This window comes from Denticeps clupeoides, unplaced genomic scaffold, assembly GCF_900700375.1.
Source record: "Denticeps clupeoides unplaced genomic scaffold, fDenClu1.1, whole genome shotgun sequence".
Classification (NCBI taxonomy): Eukaryota; Metazoa; Chordata; class Actinopteri; order Clupeiformes; family Denticipitidae; genus Denticeps; species Denticeps clupeoides.
In genome coordinates, this window is record NW_021629809.1 from 17,349 (window position 1) to 36,944 (window position 19,596).

General features: G+C 44.7%; 2 protein-coding genes across 4 annotated transcripts; both read right to left on the reverse strand.

Annotated features, from left to right (window-relative positions):
* Positions 1-621: 621 nt before the first annotated feature.
* LOC114774588 (WD repeat-containing protein 76-like) lies at positions 622-4,897 on the reverse strand. Of its 3 annotated transcripts, XM_028966382.1 has the most exons (15): positions 4,786-4,897; positions 4,574-4,699; positions 4,284-4,364; positions 4,126-4,206; positions 3,814-3,866; positions 3,339-3,441; positions 3,173-3,274; positions 3,054-3,094; positions 2,818-2,971; positions 2,471-2,629; positions 2,282-2,397; positions 1,503-1,601; positions 1,279-1,425; positions 1,153-1,206; positions 624-1,043 (listed from the first exon to the last, which is right to left on the reverse strand). In XM_028966382.1, the coding sequence occupies exons 2-15, from the start codon at positions 4,670-4,672 to the stop codon at positions 785-787; spliced, it is 1,548 nt and encodes a 515-aa protein (XP_028822215.1). In that variant the 5' UTR covers positions 4,673-4,699; positions 4,786-4,897; the 3' UTR covers positions 624-784. The 3 variants fall into 3 exon arrangements, with proteins under 3 accessions (XP_028822217.1, XP_028822214.1, XP_028822215.1); XM_028966384.1 differs by lacking the exon at positions 4,786-4,897 and having other exon boundaries at positions 622-1,043; positions 1,153-1,158; positions 4,284-4,482; positions 4,574-4,700; XM_028966381.1 differs by lacking the exon at positions 4,786-4,897 and having other exon boundaries at positions 622-1,043; positions 4,284-4,482; positions 4,574-4,692.
* A 6,600-nt stretch (positions 4,898-11,497) lies between these two features.
* On the reverse strand, positions 11,498-16,396 carry LOC114774583 (retinol dehydrogenase 13-like). The gene is made up of 7 exons (XM_028966378.1): positions 16,237-16,396; positions 15,781-15,921; positions 12,874-13,065; positions 12,634-12,795; positions 12,337-12,453; positions 11,850-12,054; positions 11,498-11,765 (listed from the first exon to the last, which is right to left on the reverse strand). Exons 1-7 carry the CDS (start codon positions 16,295-16,297, stop codon positions 11,669-11,671), a joined length of 975 nt encoding a protein of 324 aa, XP_028822211.1. The 5' UTR covers positions 16,298-16,396; the 3' UTR covers positions 11,498-11,668.
* Between the last annotated feature and the right edge of the window lie 3,200 nt (positions 16,397-19,596).

Below are 19,596 nucleotides of genomic sequence, written 5' to 3' on the forward strand. Positions count from 1 at the left end.
TTGGTGACAGTGGGCACCATGACAGGCGCCCGCGGAGCAGTTCATCAAGGGGACCTCAGAAAATCACCAATGCACCGATTATAAGACTAATTTCAACTCCCCTCTACTCACCAGTCTCAGCATTCAACATGGTGACAGAAGGAAGAAATCCAACTAGGTCCTAAAAAAGCAGTTAGTTTCGTCACCTGGGTGGTGATGATCGTGTGTGTTCGTACCTGCTGGGGTGTTGGTGCTACAATATGGCCACACTAACAGAGGTCCAGGATACAGCCCCACTTTTCCCTATCTTATCAGTATTTGGTGGCCTAATGGTTAAGGAAGCGGACCCGTAATCAGAAGGTTGTGGGATCGAATCCCAGACTGCCAGGGTTCCACTGAGGTCCCCTTGATGAAGGTCCCGTCCCCACACACTGCTCCCCGGGCGCCTGTCATAGTGCCCACTGTCACCAAGGGTGATGGTTAAATACAGAGGACACGTTTCACCGTGTCACTGTGAGACACTGCAGCAATCACTTCACTTTCACTTTACATTTTAATAAGCATTTGATTCAAAACCATGTTTCACATGTTTTAATAATTTTTTGAATTAACACTTTCTCTATATTCTATACTTGAACTTAAATAGTTAATAATATACTATTGTAATAGATTTAATTAAATAGTATTAGAAGTGACAGTAAAACAGTATAAGAAAAGCTGCTGAACAGAATTATTAGTTTCATTTCAGGTTTTTGTTATACATCACGACAGAACATTAACATACGAGTGTGTGTGTGTGTGTGTGTTATTGCTGGTCGGTAAAAACGTGGAGTTTTCCGGTGCTGTTGCCCCCCATCAAGGCGTTTCTGGTCGGGTGGAACGCTGTGACGGAACATACGGTGGTCATGTGATCGTCCTGGAAGGCGTGGACAAGCTGGCCGCTCTCGTGATAAACCAGGACCTTGCGAGGACGCTCCACACTGCCCACCACGAAGCAGTCATCCTGCTTGGGGTGCCACAGCGCACGGAGTTTGGACAGCCAGCGTCCCGTCTGCATTGACTGGCTGAGGACCAGACACACAGCAAAGGTCAAAGGTCAGCCAGGACAGATGACGCTCTGAACAGCGCGGAGTTGAAAACGAAGCCATGATCACATGACCGTGTCTGCTGTACCTGACGCTGGACAGAAGTGGTGCAGAGGTCACCAGAGATGTTGAATCATAAACCCTACAACACAGTTCAGCCATGATGATAAGAACACAGCCTGTATTATTTAGGAATGAAGAGATCGGGACCCACCGCAGCTTGTTGTCCATGCAGGTGGTCAGGACTCGATTTCCTGTGTTGGGGGAGAAGTAGGCGCTGGAGATGCTGAGGGTGTGTCCATGCAGGGCACAGGCTGGCTGACCGGCCTTAACCTTCCTCACATCATAAACGTGAACTGCGCTGAGATACAAGAACAGCAGCAGCTTCACTATAAGATTAGGTCAACGAGGCTGAAGGCCACGAGGACATGAACCCACCTGCTCTCTGCTGTAATAAAGTACTGCTTCTGGACAGGGTGGACGTGGACACTGCGCAGAGTCCTGGTGTTCAATGTGTGAAGGAGCTCATGTGATGTCCTGTAGAACACATTTATATTTACACCATTTAGAAGAAACTCTTGTCCAACAACATTTTCTTATTTTGGCCCTACAGTTGACACCCTCTTGTCCAGTGCTTTGTAGTCCAATCTAGTTTCTTGTTGCTTTCCTCTGCCTATGTGAGGTTTTTGTAAAAATGAGAAGATTACAAAAAAATATAAATATTAGCAGTGATAGGTTTTATATTGGACAAGTTGTGTCCAGTAGATGCTCCGTGATTGGAAGGGACGAGGCCGTTTAGATGACAATGGGAAGGTGGTTCCACCACTGAGCCAGGCTGTCTGATAGCGGAGTCTGTGGTTTAGGGGCAGCGGTGGCCTAGCGGTTAAGGAAGCGGCCCCGTAATCAGAAGGTTGCCGATTCGAATCCCGACCCGCCAAAATGCCACTGAGCAAAGCACCGTCCCCACACACTGCTCCCCGGACGCCTGTCATGGCTGCCCACTGCTCACCAAGGGTGATGGTTAAATACAGACGACACATTTAACTGTGTGCACCGCGTGCTGTGCTGCTGTGTATCACAATGACCTTCACTTCACTTTTGGTTGGAGAACCCCTGAGAGGCTAGAACTAGTGAATTAGGAGAACTGGGATCCTGCTGGTCCACAATCGACACGCAGACACAGTTCACAGAGTGAAACGAAACTGAGCAGTTCATACCCTGGAGTTCGAAGGTCAACGATGGATACCTTCCCATTCCCCCCTCCCATGAGCAATGTGGCGCAGTCATGTGACAGGAAGTCAAAACTCTTCAGAAGGGAGTCAGAGCGATACACCTGAAATGAAAAAAAAAAAAAAAACAGAACATGACAAACCGCAGGAGATTCAGACCGACACCGGAACACAAACCTCCTGGAACACGCCCCTCTCCACGTCCGTTCCACGGGCCACACCGTCATAACTGGTGGAGATCAGGGTCGAAGGTCGTGAATGGGAGAAGGCCATGCAGGACACTGCCCGAGTGTGAGGCTCAAACAGCAGCACCCCATCGTCACCCCATCCTCCACCCTGAAGAACGAACATGAGATCACCACCGACTGATTGGAAATGTGTTTAAAGAAAAGCTTCAACGTGTTCACATCTGTTCTGGAAGGTTGTGCGCTCTTCACCACAAGTAAGATGTTTATTGTGAATCGGCACATGTGGATCTATTAAATTCTCCCATCAGTCAGATCTGTAAACATCACATTAATCACCAATGTCCAGAGTCCGATTTGGCCCCATGTGTCCCCGGCGGCCATCAGCAGGCTGCTGGTACATGGGTGGAAGGTTCCACAGTACACCCGGTTCTTCACCACTTTTGTCACACGGTTCTCATCCAGAACCATCGTCTGAAGCACCAACTGGTAGCTAAAGAAACCACACATGAGCAATTTACACACCTTCAGTCAGTTCCACCCCCAACACACGGCACGATGAATCCATCACTCACCTTTTCAGATCTAATTTCTGCTCGTCACGTTTAACTGAATTCTAGACGAAAACAGAACCGAGACAGGTGGACATCTAGTAGATGAAATGACAGGAATCATCAGTTTAAAACACACACACCTCCTCCAACAGGCTGAGCAGCCCTGCAGGGAGCGGCTGACCACTTTCCTCCATGTTGACTGGATTCATGGGGACAGGTCCCTCCAGGCTCAGGACCACATCCTGTGAGGAGAAGAATTTCAAGACTGGACATGGACAATCGGTTAACATCTGAGTCAATCACCACCTTCTCGGTCTCCTTGGTGGAGGTCATAACGGTCATCTCCGCCTCCTTCTTCTGTAACCGCAGTGACTTGCGTTGAGGAAGAAGCTCCGTTGTGACCTTCTGTCTTCACGAAACCAACAGAAGCAGCAACATCAGCTTCAATGAAACTACAGAGGTTGACTGGTTTTATTCAAACCCTGAATGTAGTTGGTTTTATTCAAACCCTGAAGGTGGTAGTAGCCTAGTGGGTAAGACACTCGCCTGTGAACCAGAAGACCCGGGTTCAAATCCCACTTACTACCATCGTGTCCCTGAGCAAGACACTTAATCTTAAGTTGCTCCAGGGAGACTGTCCCTGTAAATACTGATTGGAAGTCGCTCTGGATAAGGGCGTCTGATAAATACTGTAAATGTAAATGAATGGATGTTCTGCTAGACCATCTGGGGGGAGGTATGGACCGAAAGATCAATTTCTGATACTGAGAAGAACACTTACTTCTTCAGTCCTCGCTGAGGTGCCTTGTGCTTCGGCTTCACAGCAGCACCCACCTGCACACAGAAACATCAAGATTGTACCGTACTTCCTGAGGAGGCTGCAGTCCTGTTCTCCGGTGCGGAGTGCTTCTTTCATTCGTAAAAATGATCAGTAATTTATGTCTTTTCAAAATCGATTTTCCTGTATTTCTCCGTTCTTGTTCTGTCACTGTTCAAATACATTTAAATTATAACCACAACATTTCTTTGTAGGTGAGCAAACTTAGAAAATCAGCAGGGGACTGAAGAAGTATTCCCCACTGTATGGGGGTACCTGAGGGACGTTCAGAGAAGAGAGGAAGGCCTGGTTCTGCCTGATGTTCTCCAGTCGTTCCAGCTCATAGGCTGATAGAGCCTGCACAAGAGAACTCAACTGTTCTGTCTGGAACTTGAAGGTTGTCAGAATGCAAGCAGACAGATCTGCAAACTCACAGGACTCCATTCTGCACATTCATCAAGGTCTTCCTTCATTCCAGCCTCCTCCTCTTCATCTTCCTCTTCTAGCGGCCATCTCTGGAGGAAAGGTGTTGGTGCACATATGGTCAGAAGAAGCCGGAACCTGGCCCGGAGACCCGATAACAGAGATAGCAGAGAACCAAGCCCCTGTCTCGGTTCTGTTTCCATCTAGAACCTGGCCCGGGGAACCGAGCCGAGTAGATAAATAATCTGTTTTTTAGTCCGTTTGGGAGCTGTGGCTCCCTACAAGACGGCATTGAACTTACTGTTGTCTTCGTGCTTCGTTTGGACCTGGTGGGGCCGAGGTTTGGGGTTTCTTGGGAACTCTGGGGTCGCTTTTTATTCCGGCGGAGCGGCCGGCTCATCGCAGGGTCTTCAGGTGTTTTCCTCTCCTACAAAGTCCATAGAACCTACTGACACTCGTCTTCACATTCACAATCAAGCGGCAGTAAAAGTGACCTGGTTGCAGTGTCCCTACCTGGTGCGCTTCTCTGTAACGTTCTCAGTGTTTCTGGTTCCACACGTTATGAGATGGAACGGCGCGCTGCAGCTTCACATTTCCGCGCTTCAAGTCGCCGCCGCTGCCAAATCTCGCGAGAGAAATAATGTGTTGCCAGATCCTGCCAAATAAACACGCCACTCAGAGAACTGCACGAAATGAACAGCAGACCTGGCAACACCATCTCGGCACTGGGGAACTGAGACTTTATTACAGTTTTTTCTGATTGTTTAAGCACATTTTTTGTAACTATTGGCTATTTTTGCAAAACTCTACACACAAATAAGAAAACCTATTACCCAATTATCAAACATTGTAGTTCTCTTGCAACACAGCTAGATTAACTCTTCACACCCTCGAAAAAATGGTGTTTTCGTATCAAACAGTACACACAAGCCATCATCTACGAAGCACACAATGCGCCAACTGCACACTGATGGTATGAATACAAAACACATCTGGCTTTTGCTTTCTCTGTGTACAGATGGCAATATGAGGTCATACTTTTGTCATAGAGTCATGTAAACATACAAGGATCCAAACTTCAAGTATTGTTGTTTATTCACACTCATCAAAAAATCAGAACACAAAATAGTAATTTCACAAAAAAAAAGATAATCAGCCTACATCATGTCGTCTTTCTGGGTCCGGCCACAAAATTTCGTCCACATTGCATGCGATATCCTCCAGTCCGAGGAAAATATCTCCTTGAATGCCGTATCCAGGCCTGACATGATGCCTGGTCAATATCTCCACATGCCTCCTCCATTGCCTGTAAAAGGGCTACCTGTTGATGAGGATGACGGTCGTACACTTTCCAGCGCCAGGCAGAGAAGAACTCTTCGATGGGATTTAAGAATGGAGAGTATGGAGGGAGGTTGAGTGCCATGAAGGATGGGGGGTCTGTAAACCTGCTACGGACCAAAGCAGCCTTATGGAAACTAACATTGTCCCATATGATGACATATCGGGTATGCTCTGGTCTCTGAACAGTGAGCATGTCATTTACATGAATGAATGTCCAGGAATGCAATAATGTGTGCAGTGTTGTATGGGCGTATGGTTGCATTTTGGCTTATAGCTGCACACATGGTTATGTTACCACATAACCAATGTCCTGGGACATTGATGATGGCACGGTGTCCAATAATGTACCTGCCACGTCACCTGGTTTTACTAAGGTTTAAAACCGGACTCATCTACAAAAAGTAGCTCATGTCCTATGGCATCTGCTTCTAGTTCCATCACTCTCTGGACAAGACAAAACAAATGCAACACATCAGGCCCATGCACAGCACCACAGTATGCACTTCCAAATTCAGAACCAATGACACTATAGCTTACCTGCACATAGTCATATCGCAGTTGCTTTACACGTTCTGTGTTTCTCTCGAAAGGAACTCTGTAAATTTGCTTCATACTTATTCTGTGGTGCGCAAGTACACGACTTAGTGCAGAAATGCTTGCACTGTGTATATTTTGAAAGATGGTGTCATTATCAATTATGCGCTGCTGTATTCGTGCAGTCTTATTGCATTATTGGCAATCACCATGTTCACTATATGGGTCTCTTGCTCTGGAGTGAACATTCGTCCTCTGCCCCCAACATCTGGACGTCTAGCAATTCTGTAAAGTAACATTTTCAGTATTTTTGCATGTATGGTACTGTTAGAGTATGGCAGTGCTACAAAGTACTTACCGATTCTCATTTCGAAATGTCCTAATGATGCTTGCCACAGTGTAGCGGCTCAAATTAGGCTGAACCCGTTGGCCAGCTTCCCTCAGGGTCATCCCATGGTTGATGACATGGTCCACTATTGTAGCTCTGATGTCATCAGTTATTCTATTTCTTACTCTTCTTACCCTTCCTCTTTCCCCTCCTCGTCCTCTTCTTGCTCCTCCTTGTCCTATTACTCTAACTTCCTCTAACCCTCTCGCTTCTTCAACTCCACGTCCTCTTCCTCCAACTTCTTCACCTCCACGTCCTCTCCCCCGGCCTCCTCTGATTCTCACTCTTCCTGCTCCTTCCATTGTACTCCACATAGACAGCTTACCTGTGTCTTATTTATAGTGCTTAGGCTGATCGCAAAGTGAACTAATTTTCTAAAACAGTTTTCACACGTGAAAGTGTGCCAGACAGTTGGCAAAATAGTGTTAATGATAGCCATACATGCTTATAATTTTGCTAGGAGTGTAAGCAGTGAGTTGTGTTTAAAATTCTGCAAAAAGAGTGTTGAGTGCCTGTCACTGCTTCACTGTGGGTTCCGCTGCTGTCACTTATTCTCTGTGGGTTTTGCTCCTGTAACTTCTTCTCTGTGGGTTCTGCTCCTCTCATTTAATCTTGGTGGGTTCTGCTTTCCTCACTTTTTTTCTGTGGGTTCTGCTCCTGTCACTCCTTCTCTGTGGGTTCCGCTGCTGTTACTCCTTCTCTGTGGATTCAGTGCCTGTCATTCCTTCTCTGTGGGTTCTGCTCCTGTCACTTCTTCTCTGACATCTAGTGTATATATATCAGGGTGGTACAAGCCTAGTGGGTAACACAGTCGCCTATGAACCAGAAGACCCAGGTTCAAATCCCACTTACTACCATTGTGTCCCTGAGCAAGACACTTAACCCTGAGTGTCTCCAGGGGGGGACTGTCCCTGTAACTACTGATTGTAAGTCGCTCTGGATAAATGCTGTAAACATCTAGTGTATATATATCTATGTGATGAGAGGCTGAATGTGACATCTAGTGTATATATATCTATGTGATGAGAGGCTGAATGTGACATCTAGTGTATATATATCTATGTGATGAGAGGCTGAATGTGACATCTAGTGTGTATATCTTTGGGCAGACTCAAGCAAACCATTTAAGTGTGGTCTCGCCTACTTACTGTGACTGGAACAAAAAGTTATTTACAGTGGTAAATCAAGTACATTTTTGTGACCCCTGTTGTGTGCCAAATGTAATAATATGCATTTTAATAATCTAGAGAGAAAGAATATATTGTCTGTTAGAGGGAGATTTCAGTTTCACAGTCATCTGTATAATAATGTTTAATTGATAAGTCAGATCAGAGAATTATGATGTTATAGCTAATGAGTGAGACTCGGCATGGTGCATGATATGCATGTTTTTAACAAGTGAATATGTTCTACTTTACTTTACTTTACTTTACTTTACTTTACTTTACTTTACTTTGCAGACACTTTTTTCCAAAGAGACTTACAAGAGGAAGACACCAGCAATTCTTGTTCGGTTTCTATAGATTTTGAGTTTACAAAAACTAAGAGCCCTGATAAGGTCGATCTTGTCAGGAATAGAACATGCTGGGGAATTGTTAGAAGAATTTTTTTGTGTGTGCAGTGTGTGTGCATGTGAGTGTAAATGATAGATACGTCTGAAATACATTTTGAACAAGTGGGTTTTCAGCTGCTTCTTAAAGGTGGTGGTAGTCTCGGCTAGTCGAATGGAGCCGGGCGAGATGTTCCACCAGCCAGGGACAGCAAAGGAGAACAGAGTGGATTGGGACCGGAGACCCCGTGAAGAGGGAATTTTCAGTCTCATTTCGTTTGCAGATCTGAGAGGGCGTGCAGGAGTGTAACTGGCTAGTAGTGTGTTGGTGTAAGAGGGAGAACTTCCATTTACAGCCCTGTAGGCAGCATCAAGGATTTAAACTCAAGGCGAGCAGCAACCAGGAACCAGTGGAGAGAGGAGAGGCGTGTTTCGTCTGGTTGAAGATGAGGTGGGCTGCTACGTTTTGGACCATCTGGAGGGGTTTTATGGTGACTGCAGAGGCTCCAGCCAGGAGAGTTACAATAGTTGAGTTTAGAGATGACCATTGCCTGGACGAGGAGCTGCGTAGCCTGTCGTGACAGAAAAGGCCGAATCTTGTGAATGTTGTAGAGTAGTTCTATGTCATGATCAGGGGGTTTGTGTGCCTCGGGTAACACCCAAGTTAGACAGATCTGACAAAGTGCAATCAAGCGACAATAACCAAAGCATCCCACCTCACACATTTCCACCATGTGGGTCCTTCATGTATCCCGGTCTAGAACCGGCCCTGATTGTAAGGAAATACATTGTTACAGTGTGTGAGAGATATAGTGTGTGTGTGTGTGTGTGTGTGTGTTATAATTTCAGATTGACTGTAAATCTTGTGCAGCCCCTTATGAACTTTATTTGTTTCAGGGGAGCCTGGTTATTTATTATTGTTGTTAATTGCATCATTATTTATTGTTTATCTTATTATTTTATCAGTTGATGTTCTTTGTCTATGTCATTTTTCAGACTCTAATTAGTGAAATATGTGTCTGCACACGGTGCTTATCTCAGCCCCGTCTTTTTATGCAATGTGCCATGTATGCGAACACACTAAATGTGCACGTGCTTGTCCTTTACATTTTCAAGATTCAGGGACCTATCATCTGGAATTCTACAATTACTCAGGTCTGGGTTCTGTAATATTATGTCATCATAAAATTAAACAAGAACATTTATTTCTCATATAGCTCATAATCACGACTAGCCGAGACTATCACCACTTTTAAGAAGCAGGTGAAGACCCTCTTGTTCCAAAAATATTACAGACAAATCTAACACTTACTCACGCACATACGTACACATTGCACAAAACAATATATATATATATATATATACATTATCATTTTTCTTCGTCTAGCACCTAACAATCTCTGAGCATGCTCTTCGCTGACAAGTTGAGCCTTATCAGGGCTCTTAGTTTGTAAACTCAATATTCTATAGAAATCGAACGAGAATTGCTGGTGTCTTCCTCTTGTAAGTGGCTTTGGATAAAAGCGTCTGCTAAATAAAGTAAAATAAAGTAATCACATACAATATGTCTTAATGGGCTTTGACAGGCCTCCACACATCCTCCACACCTGTATCAAATAACCCTACAACTAGAAAATACTGAATCATCGCATAATTCCATCAAGTTTCCTTCTGTTACTGACATATATAAATATGACATTCATAAGGCCCTTTATGAAAGAAAGGTTCAGGAAGCATCAGACATCATTAGAAGACGTTGACCTTTTACTGTACTCTGTCCAGAAATAAAAATTGTATTTGTTTATTGAAACATTGCAGATGCAGAACATTCCGATGCCTGTCCATGTTCTCAGGGAATGGAGTCGATTTGCGAGTCTGATGATAATGAAATTTGTGTTGTCTGCCAGGGCTCAGCCATGGGATGTGGTAGAATGAGGAATAAAGGCGGGTGGAAGCGTGTTGGTTTAGTGCGTAGCGTTCACACCACTGAGGCCAAACAGCCAGAAAATCGACAACAAAGACACTCTGCCCAACTCATCACCACACATCAATATCAAAATAGGCAGCCAGATGGAACACCCGCCCTTCCAAAAACCCAGCCCCATCATTTCATCTCCCAGTTTGAAGCTCCAGATGAGCTTCTAATCACTTTCTGTTTGATGGATATAGTATGGAATTTCGTATAAGTTATGTTGTGTGCGTGATTCATCAGTCTGCAGGTTCTGACTCGTCCCGATTAGCAGACAGAGCTGGAATGCTGCAACCCTGCATTTTAATACACACCATGATGAACTCCCTGACCCTCAGAAGAAGATTAGATCCACCATCAACTGGTGTGTCCAGCACGGTGGAACTGGATGGTGTGTGTGTGTGTGGTGACCGAATCTGAGGTGGACAGGTGACATAACTGAGGCATTGTGGGAACATGCATCACTGTGGTAGTGACTTTGCCCCTGCAGGTGAGTGGCGCTGATGAGAGCTGACAGGTATGTAAGGATCGGAATGCATTCACCTGTGGGCACCACGCCCATCCTACTATCCCATTGGCTGACAGAGACACAGCGAACACGAAGGAGAACCAATCGGCCTTATTTGCTGGCTCAAGCTGGGAGGGTCTGCGGCGGTTCCCACCTTGCACCAATAGAGGAATGGCTGTGGATGTAGGTGGGTGGAGCTTACGGCTGAAAAAACTGCCCATTGGGGCGTGTTTGTGGAGATGAGCTCCGTTTTCTAAGGAACTAGAAGCTCCTACTCTGTGCTGGATACCACAGGTGTCTGGACATCTAGAGTGCAGGGACCAAATCAGATCTGTGTGGAACCAGGTCGTTCACATCTCCTTATCACTTTTCCAGCCCAGCTAACGATTCTGCATTCGTTGGACGGAGAACTGATAAGGGCATGTGCCCGATGAAAACTTCAGTCGAACCCGGAATCAGCTGCTGAAGATGAAGGGACACAACATCCATCCTTGGCTCTTACAGAACGGAGTGGTTAATTAAATCATTTAAAGAAGGTCTGAAGCACAGCGATCAGACGCTGTAGATCACCCCGCGTTTTATTAGAGGGAATTTAGACTCGAGGAGATCAGCGTTCCACACCAGGATTATTCAGGGTCAGAGGCACCGACACACAACGCAAGTAAAAGCCGATGTGGACAACAGTTATGAATGAAGATGGAATCAGGTTTTTCATTGTAATAACTTTTTATTTTGAATATTTAAAATGAGTTTAGTTTCTGATCTGGTAAAAAAATGACATGTGTTTGTGTGTATTTTGTCCTAGTGGTTTTATACCGGTTCTCAGCCAGAGGTGGAGCTTAAATGAACCTACCAAGCATCTGATTCTTAAAAAGTTCTTAAAAATGCTAGATCTTAAAAAGAGGTGTGGAATAGATAGATAGATAGATAGACAGATAGATTTTATATAAGACTTTATTCATTTTAAAATTCACACCCTGAATGATGAAATTAATCTTATCTCAAGTGAAGAGAATCAGTATGAGAGTCACATGATTAAAACACGGCGTGTCTGTTTGGCTGTTTAAGTTGTGTGTATAAGAGTGACGTGTGTGTTTCTGTGTCTTCTTAAGACAGGTGGACCATGGAGCTGCTGAGGGCCCACAGTTTCTCTGCTGCTTCATCATCACAAGCTTGAGGAGCAGCTTGTTTAGGGGCACAGTCACTGAAACACACACACACACACACACACTTATAAGAACCCACAGTGACCAGACAACATACAAACAGAGTGAGTGAAAGTGTTTACCTGTAGTACAGGCCGCTGTTGCGGGCCTCGCCCTCGTCCACAGCGCAGTAGATGGTGGTCTGCGCCCCCTCCCACGGCGTCTTCAGCAGCAGCATGATGGGATAGATGAGCAGCCGCTGTATCAGCGGCATGGTGAGGCCGAGATGACGCCCCAGCTCAGTACGGATCGCACCTGGGTGCAGACTGTACACCGTCACCCCAGAACCTGAATAATACAGGGACTGCTGTTACAGCAGGGTGGTAGTAGCCTAGTGGGTAACACACTCGCCTATGAACCAGGAGACCCGGGTTCGAATCCCACTTACTACCATTGTGTCCCTGAGCAAGACACTTAACCCTAAATTGCTCCAGGGAGACTGTCCCTGTAACTACTGATTGTAAGTCGCTCTGGATAAGGGCGTCTGATAAATGCTGTAAATGTACAGTGTGCGTGTGTGTGTATGTTTGTGTGTGTATGTTTGTGTGTGTGTGTGTGTGTGTCTGTTACCCCGCAGTCGGGCTGCCAGTGCACGGCCGAACAGGACGTTGGCCAGTTTACTTTGCTTGTAGCTTTTCCAGGGGTTGTAATCTTTATCCAGGTTTATATCATCGAAGTGGATCCGACCTACGAATGATGTTCATCACAGCTCATTAAATGTAATATCTTACAATAAATTACAATTAATGCCATGTTAGCATTAATTAGACAGAAACTCAACCCTCTCCCTCCCACACACACACACACACACAGACAGAGTGGAATAGAGGTTAAAGGGGGCAGGGTGGGTGGGATGGGGCGGGGCACCTGTCTCATGGGCCAGACTGGACACGTTGATGATGCGGCAAGGGGCAGATTTCTGCAGACGTTCCAGCAACAAGTTGGTCAGCAAAAAGTGGCCAAGGTGGTTCACACCAAACTGCATCTCAAAGCCATCCTCCGTCTTCCACTTGGGACACGCCATGACACCTGACAACAGGAGGAGTGGAGAGTCTAAACAGGCTCAGAGGGGCATGGCCTCCTGCCGGGCGGGGCAGCAGACCTCACCTGCGTTGTTGATGAGGATGTCCAGCCTCTCCTCACTGGCCAGGACGTCAGCCGCCAGCGTCCGGACCGAACGCAGAGAGCCCAGGTCCAGCTGCTTCACCACCACGTTCCCGTTCCCGCTCCTCTGCCGAATTTCCTCTGCGGCCTGACTGGCCCGACACTGGTCTCTGCAGGCCAGGATCACCCGGGCGCCTGAGGGTGCGGAGAACAGGAAAGATCCGATTCACTCTCCACTAATACTTGCAACTAACAATTATTTTAATAATCGATTAATCTGTCGATTTTTTATAATTAATCGTAGAATCTGAATAAAAAAACAAAACAAGAAAAGCATTCATTTCCAGCCCTTTATTCAAAAACAGAAGTACATTCACACACACACACACACACACACACACACACCAGGCCACACGTACTGTTGTCACGTGGACTGACAAGCACGATGTTTTGTTGTGGGAGGAGAAATGTGCGGGTCAGACCAGGCGTCCTGGACCAGGCGTGACGCCGGGACGGAGCAGGCACTGAGGACCAGCCGTCACGTGAGCTGTTTTGTACGCGTAACGTGTGGCACAGACCACAGGTGTTAGAAACGCCGCCCAAAGCAGTGTTTTTTATTTGCTCCGCTCTGTCTGAGGCACCGAACTCTGCAGGGTCAGTGCGTGAGATGTCAAATGTCTCCGCATCGTGCGACACAACGAATCGATTATGAAATTCGTTGTCAACTCTTAAATTGAATTTATCGATTCGTTGTTGCAGCCCTACTGATTTTTTCCAACTGTTTGGAGGGCGGGGCGTCACACGTTCACACGAACACATCAGCAATTTTAATATGATTTAGAAATGGTTCTCATATTGATTTAAAGCTATTGTCACTTCTATGGGTGGAACAAATAATATACATTTCTCATATAAATAATTACTATGTAATGAAGGTTTAAATAAAAAAATTACAAAAAAAGTATTAAAATAGCCCTAAATTTATCATTAAAGAAAGCTGTCATGAACGACGACATGAAAACGTTGTTGCAGAAAAATCTTGATAAAATATTGACCTGAATTACTGTACCAAGCAAGGTGTAAGTAATAATATTAATTAAAGTTAAAAACATGCTGCACTGACAAGCAGAATTAAAAAGGCAGAAAATCACTTGACTTTACAAGCGAAGGTGACATGATGGCTGCAGATGATGATAGTGGGTGGTTTTACATCCTGTTCATTCTCATGCCTTCCTGATAAACTTGGAATGGGGCATCAGGTGCTGAATCCGTGAAAACAGAACACAACTGCTGCACCGGTGGCTCTGATGGACGATAAACTGTTATCGATTTTCTTGTATTCCCTCCCTCTCACCCATCAGGACTGCTTGTATGTCACTTGTGCCTTATTACACCAACATAACTGAAACAAAATATAAAATGAATGGTACGGAAGAATTTGATCTCCCTCTTTAGTTGTAACTAGACACTTGCCCAGTAAAAAAAAAGATTTTTAATTTGCACAAAACAAACAAGAAACAAGAGAAATAAAACTGAGCTTGAATTACTATTCATCATCATATAGAAACTTGACCATGATATTAGAAGTGGTGTCAAGTCGTTGTTAAGTTTGGGTTCTGGGCTGCTGAGGTGAAGAGCATCTTCAGATGATCTGCTGGTGTGCTGATCAGACCCTCTGGAGGACCACTGGACAGACCTTGCAGCTGTTCATTTCGGGACAGGACTGATGGTGGAGGACTTGAGGCAGGTTCTAAAGAGATGTTAAACAGGCGGGCGAAGACTGCGGTCAGTTCCCTGTCCAGGAATACGGTCTGTGGGGGTCGATGAGGCTGAGAGCTCGCCTTCTTCATGAGAGCACTGAGCACTAGGACACCTGTGGAGGTCTCCTACGGCATGGTGTGCTGGTTGAACCGGGTAAAGAAGTGATTAAGATCATCAGGGACTGCTGAGCAGGATGGACAGATTGGTTTTTTTTTTGTAGTCCACCATCAATTTAATGCCTTGTCACATGTGTCTGGGGTCAGAGTAAGCAAAGTTCTCCTCAGCCTGTGGAACGCCGAGTGGAACGTCATCATGCAGTTTTATTTCATCATGGCTTACAGTTGGGGATAGCGAGGTCCGGGCTGCTCTCCGGGCCATCTTGGACAACATTAAACCATGGGAGTGTGTTCACGGTCATTGTCATGCTGGAACCTCCATCCCACTCTCAATATCAAAACAGGTTCCATCCTTCCTTCAATTCTGACCAGTTTCCAAGACCCTGAAAAATATGCCCCCACCATGCTTCTCTTCTCAGCATGATGAGAACTTTCGCACCAAACATCCTGCTGTCTTTGTTTTGTTCTAAGTGTCATCTGACCACAGCATCTTCTTCCACACGACTGGTGGTAGGTGGCCATCTCTTTGTTGTGGAGCTATAATCTTTCCATTTCCTAATAATGCATTTAATGGTGCACCATAGGAAGTTCATGTGTGGAGGTCTCCTTGGTCTTCATGCTGTGAATTTCTAGAGTTGATCAGGCTTTAACTGCTGGAGGTTATTTAAGTTGCTTCTGAAGGTTGGGGCTTCAAAGCGAAGGGGGTTAAAACCCGCACACAACACTTTTCAGTTTTATAGAAATTGTATAGAATTATCTAAATTACAAAGTCTACAACATTTTAGTTTTTTTAGTCAAACTGAAAATCGATTAAATTCCAGGTTGTAAGGGAACAAAACAGAGAGAATACCAAGGCCCTGTACGTACAAGCAGTACTGTTTAAAGATAAGGTGGGCACGTAGGAGCAAGTCTGACATGGAATGACCCAGGGGCCTGTCCCCAATGATGGGGACAGGCAGCACCAACCAGAAGACACCAGGAATTCCGATCTGAGGAAAAAATGTTCATGTTAAACCATTCTGACCCAGCTCACCTCTCCTTGCCAGGTCCACCGCTGTCTCTTTCCCGATCCCAGTGTTGGCTCCCGTAATCAGCACAGTTTTCCCGTCCAGACGCGCTCCGCTCTTACACACCCTGCCAGCCATCCACCTCCGGAATAGAAACAGGCTGAGCCCTTGATCATGAAGAGATGTCCAGACCTTGGTGAGTGACACACTAACTTACCCCTGAGTGTCCCCAGGGGACTGTCCCTGTCACTACTGATTGTAAGTTGTAAGGACAAGGGCGTCTGGTAAATGCTGGAAATGTCATTTAAACCCACTGAAAGAGAGAAAACGGTCACGTTTCACGCCATGCCACTTTTCACCCAATTCTAACTTTTGAGTGACATTTCGAAGGCTGTGACACCCATGAAAAGACGCCATTAGCCCCGCCCACTGCACCTCGACCTCAAACAGTTTATATCACAGACATTCCTGACCAAACCCACCCGTTACGAAGGCTGCGGTCACTCCGACGGGATGCGACGCGACAAACTCCATCACCTGCATGACAAGCGACACACACGCAGAGACGTCTGGCACCAGGACCTGATGTGACCCGACGACAAAATAAACTCCCGACTTCCTGTTCCAGCGCGGCTGACTTTGGGTTGCCAGGTTGGGCCACAGTGAAGCCAGACGTTTTACTGGGACGATTATTTATTACATTCGGCTCCAGATGAAACTCGGTAATCTCACCCTCACCACGCTGCACTTCAAGTAGGAAAGCAAATAAAAAAAACACACACACCCTAAAATGGTTATAAATGGTTACATCAGAGTCGACAAATATCGCGCTAAAACCTCGACTGGCAACTTATTAGAAAACTGAAAACTGCAGTCACACCTTTCGAAGAATGAAGGTAGGTCTGAAACGCAGGGACTATATTTCTAATTAAAATTACGATGATCATATTCAGACCGAAAAAAAAACTGAGATAATTCAGCCTGAGCAAATGCGGTGCGTTATTAATTAAAGGCAACATGAATTTATTTCGCCGAGCGCCCTGCAAATAATTTATGCAAGGCTTCTAGAACAATCATCTGGAACCATAATTCAATGTCCTTATCTGACCTGGTGCTCAGATAGGATGAGGAGTTACACAAGCCCCTTTGAAAGCTTGAAGCAATTTCATGGAGGGGTTCAGGAACTGGCATTTTTTTTATCCAGGAACACAGGTGACTGAGATCTTCCCTTCCCCACCTCTGTCCGGCTTGTAAGGACAAGATCTCCGAGAAACAGACTTGGACGGGGTTCTGGTTTATTGTTGTTAGCACATGGAATATCTGCCCCACGTCATTCAGACCATTTAGGTCAGTGTGTCCTGTGCCCCTTAGTGATGGGAATTCCATCTCTTTTAAGAGCTCAACTCACTTAAATGAGCCAACTTTAGACTGCCATGTGACTCTTCAAGTTTTTTTGGTAAATAACATTTATTAACAAAAATATAATTACAATACTGAGAACGTGCCATGAGCACATACTCAAGGAATTTGTGGTGAACAGAAAATGTCAAATTTACCGTCTCCTGCTCCACAGACTGGTTGAGCTGAGAGCACTGCCGCTACAGAATTTCTTCACAGGATATCTAGAATGTCTGTATAGATATCTGAAGAGATATTTGTCTTGTCAAAGCTGCAAATTAAGATATCGGTAATGTCCTATTGACTGGTCAAATGTCAAATTCTAGATATTTAAATATGCTGGTAGCAGCCTAGTGGGTAACACCTTGCCTATGAACCAGAAGCAGGACACTTAACCCTGAGTGTCTCCAGGGGGGACTGTCCCTGTAACTACTGACTGTAAGGCGCTCTGGATAAGTGCGTCTGGTAAATACTGTAAATGTAAATTCTAGATATCAACAATAGAAATTTGACTAGTAATTTCTTACTTTGTAACATCTAAATATGTAAGGAATATATCATTTAGACATGTTTAATCAGAGATATCTTTAACTGGGATTTTGAATTGTCCAAATTCTATTAAATATATCTACAATTTTACTTTTGTCTGGAATTCACATTTCAGATAGTCAAAATTGAATTGTAGATATCTTGAAGTAGTTTTTCTGTTCAAGTCAATGGGACATTCTGATTAGTTAAAATGGAGTTAGATTAATTTGACTTTTGACTAGACAAAATGGAACTACGTATATATGAAAGTACACTTTTGACTATCTGGAAGTACATATCTTCAAAGTTGTCTACCTCCCCTCCTGCTCAGTACAGACACACATCGTGCAGTTGACCAAAAATCATCTCTCTCTGATTCCAGCTCTGTTCCATTTTGCCAGGGTGGTAGTAGCCCAGTGGGTAACACACGCCTATGAACCAGAAGACCCGGGTTCGAATCCCACTTACCACTGTGTCCCTGAGCAAGACACTTAACCCTAAAGTTGCTACAGGGAGACTGTCCCTGTAACTACTGATTGTAAGTCGCTCTGGATAAGGGCGTCTGATAAATGCTGTAAATGTAAATGATCCTTCACGTCAAAGAGCCATTCCGTTCGTGGCCGACACATCACATCACATTCTGCATTCACAGAGCTGCTAGTCTTCTATCCTAGTCTGACTGTGTGTGTGGTTCCTAGTTTCTGGTGTTTTGAGAGATCCTTCAACCACTGAAGCCTGTATAACGCAGAATGGCCACAGCCGTGTTTCACTTATGTATGTTACATAAAAATCATTTAGTGATTCAGTGATTCTAAATTATTATATATATTCTGAATCCATATCATTCTTACATTCTGGTGCATTACAAACCTATACATTGCATTTGAATATAAGCTGTGGTGAAGGATGTGATGTCACCAGGGGTAGTCCTGGCCTGTTCGGTGCCTGACCCCATGCCACACAGACACAGAAACATGAAACTTATTAAGGGTTATGTATTAACGCTTTTGGTAAAGTCTGATGTCAGAACCGTACTGAATTTAACCTGATAAACATATACATGGCTTTGAGCTTCTCTTGTCCATCTTCCATTGGTGTTAATTTCGCAGTCCAGTATCAACACCCATCCTCCAACTCGAGGATCACCACAATATATGTTTATAGACACTTTAGTGCCCATATTCGGTTTGTATTTTTTTCTGTGATTTCGCACAACCCAGGAAAAATTATTTGTGACATAATGAGCTTGGATTGACAATATAATGAATGAATGAAATGTGTTTTATTTGGAAGCCGCCCACCTTCCTCTCCTTTAGACCGGAGTGATACTTCAGCCCAGCAGCAGCAGTAAGCAGGCACACCGAGGACCTCATACTCACGTCCTGCATATATGGGTGTGATAGAATTTCGAGTACACATGGATGCTGAAGTTATCTCATTATTCACATCTCCTTATTCAAATAGTCTGTTCTGCAGGCTGCAATACTATTTATTTTACATGGAAATGTCCATATTCATCATAAATCTATCTGCACATGAGCAAAGTTCCCAGGTCAATTTCACATTGAAAACAGGTATTAATTGCTATTTCTACACATTCTATTTTCCCTTAACAAGTGTGTTTTCAGTAGTCCAGAGCTTTTTTAGGGGGTTACAGAGATCATCACCATATACAGATTTAAAACGTTTTTTATTTCTGAAACATATTTCCCGAACTTCACCCCCTACAGATACAATATGGGTAATACAGCCTGCTGAGTGGTATTTAAGGTGAAACTACAGGTTGCTGTGCAGTATTTAAGGTGAAACTACAGGTTGCTGTGCAGTATTTAAGGTGGAACTGCAGGTTGCTGTGCAGCATTTAAGGTGGAACTGCGGCCTGCTGAGCAGTATTTAAGGTGGAACTCTAGGTTGCT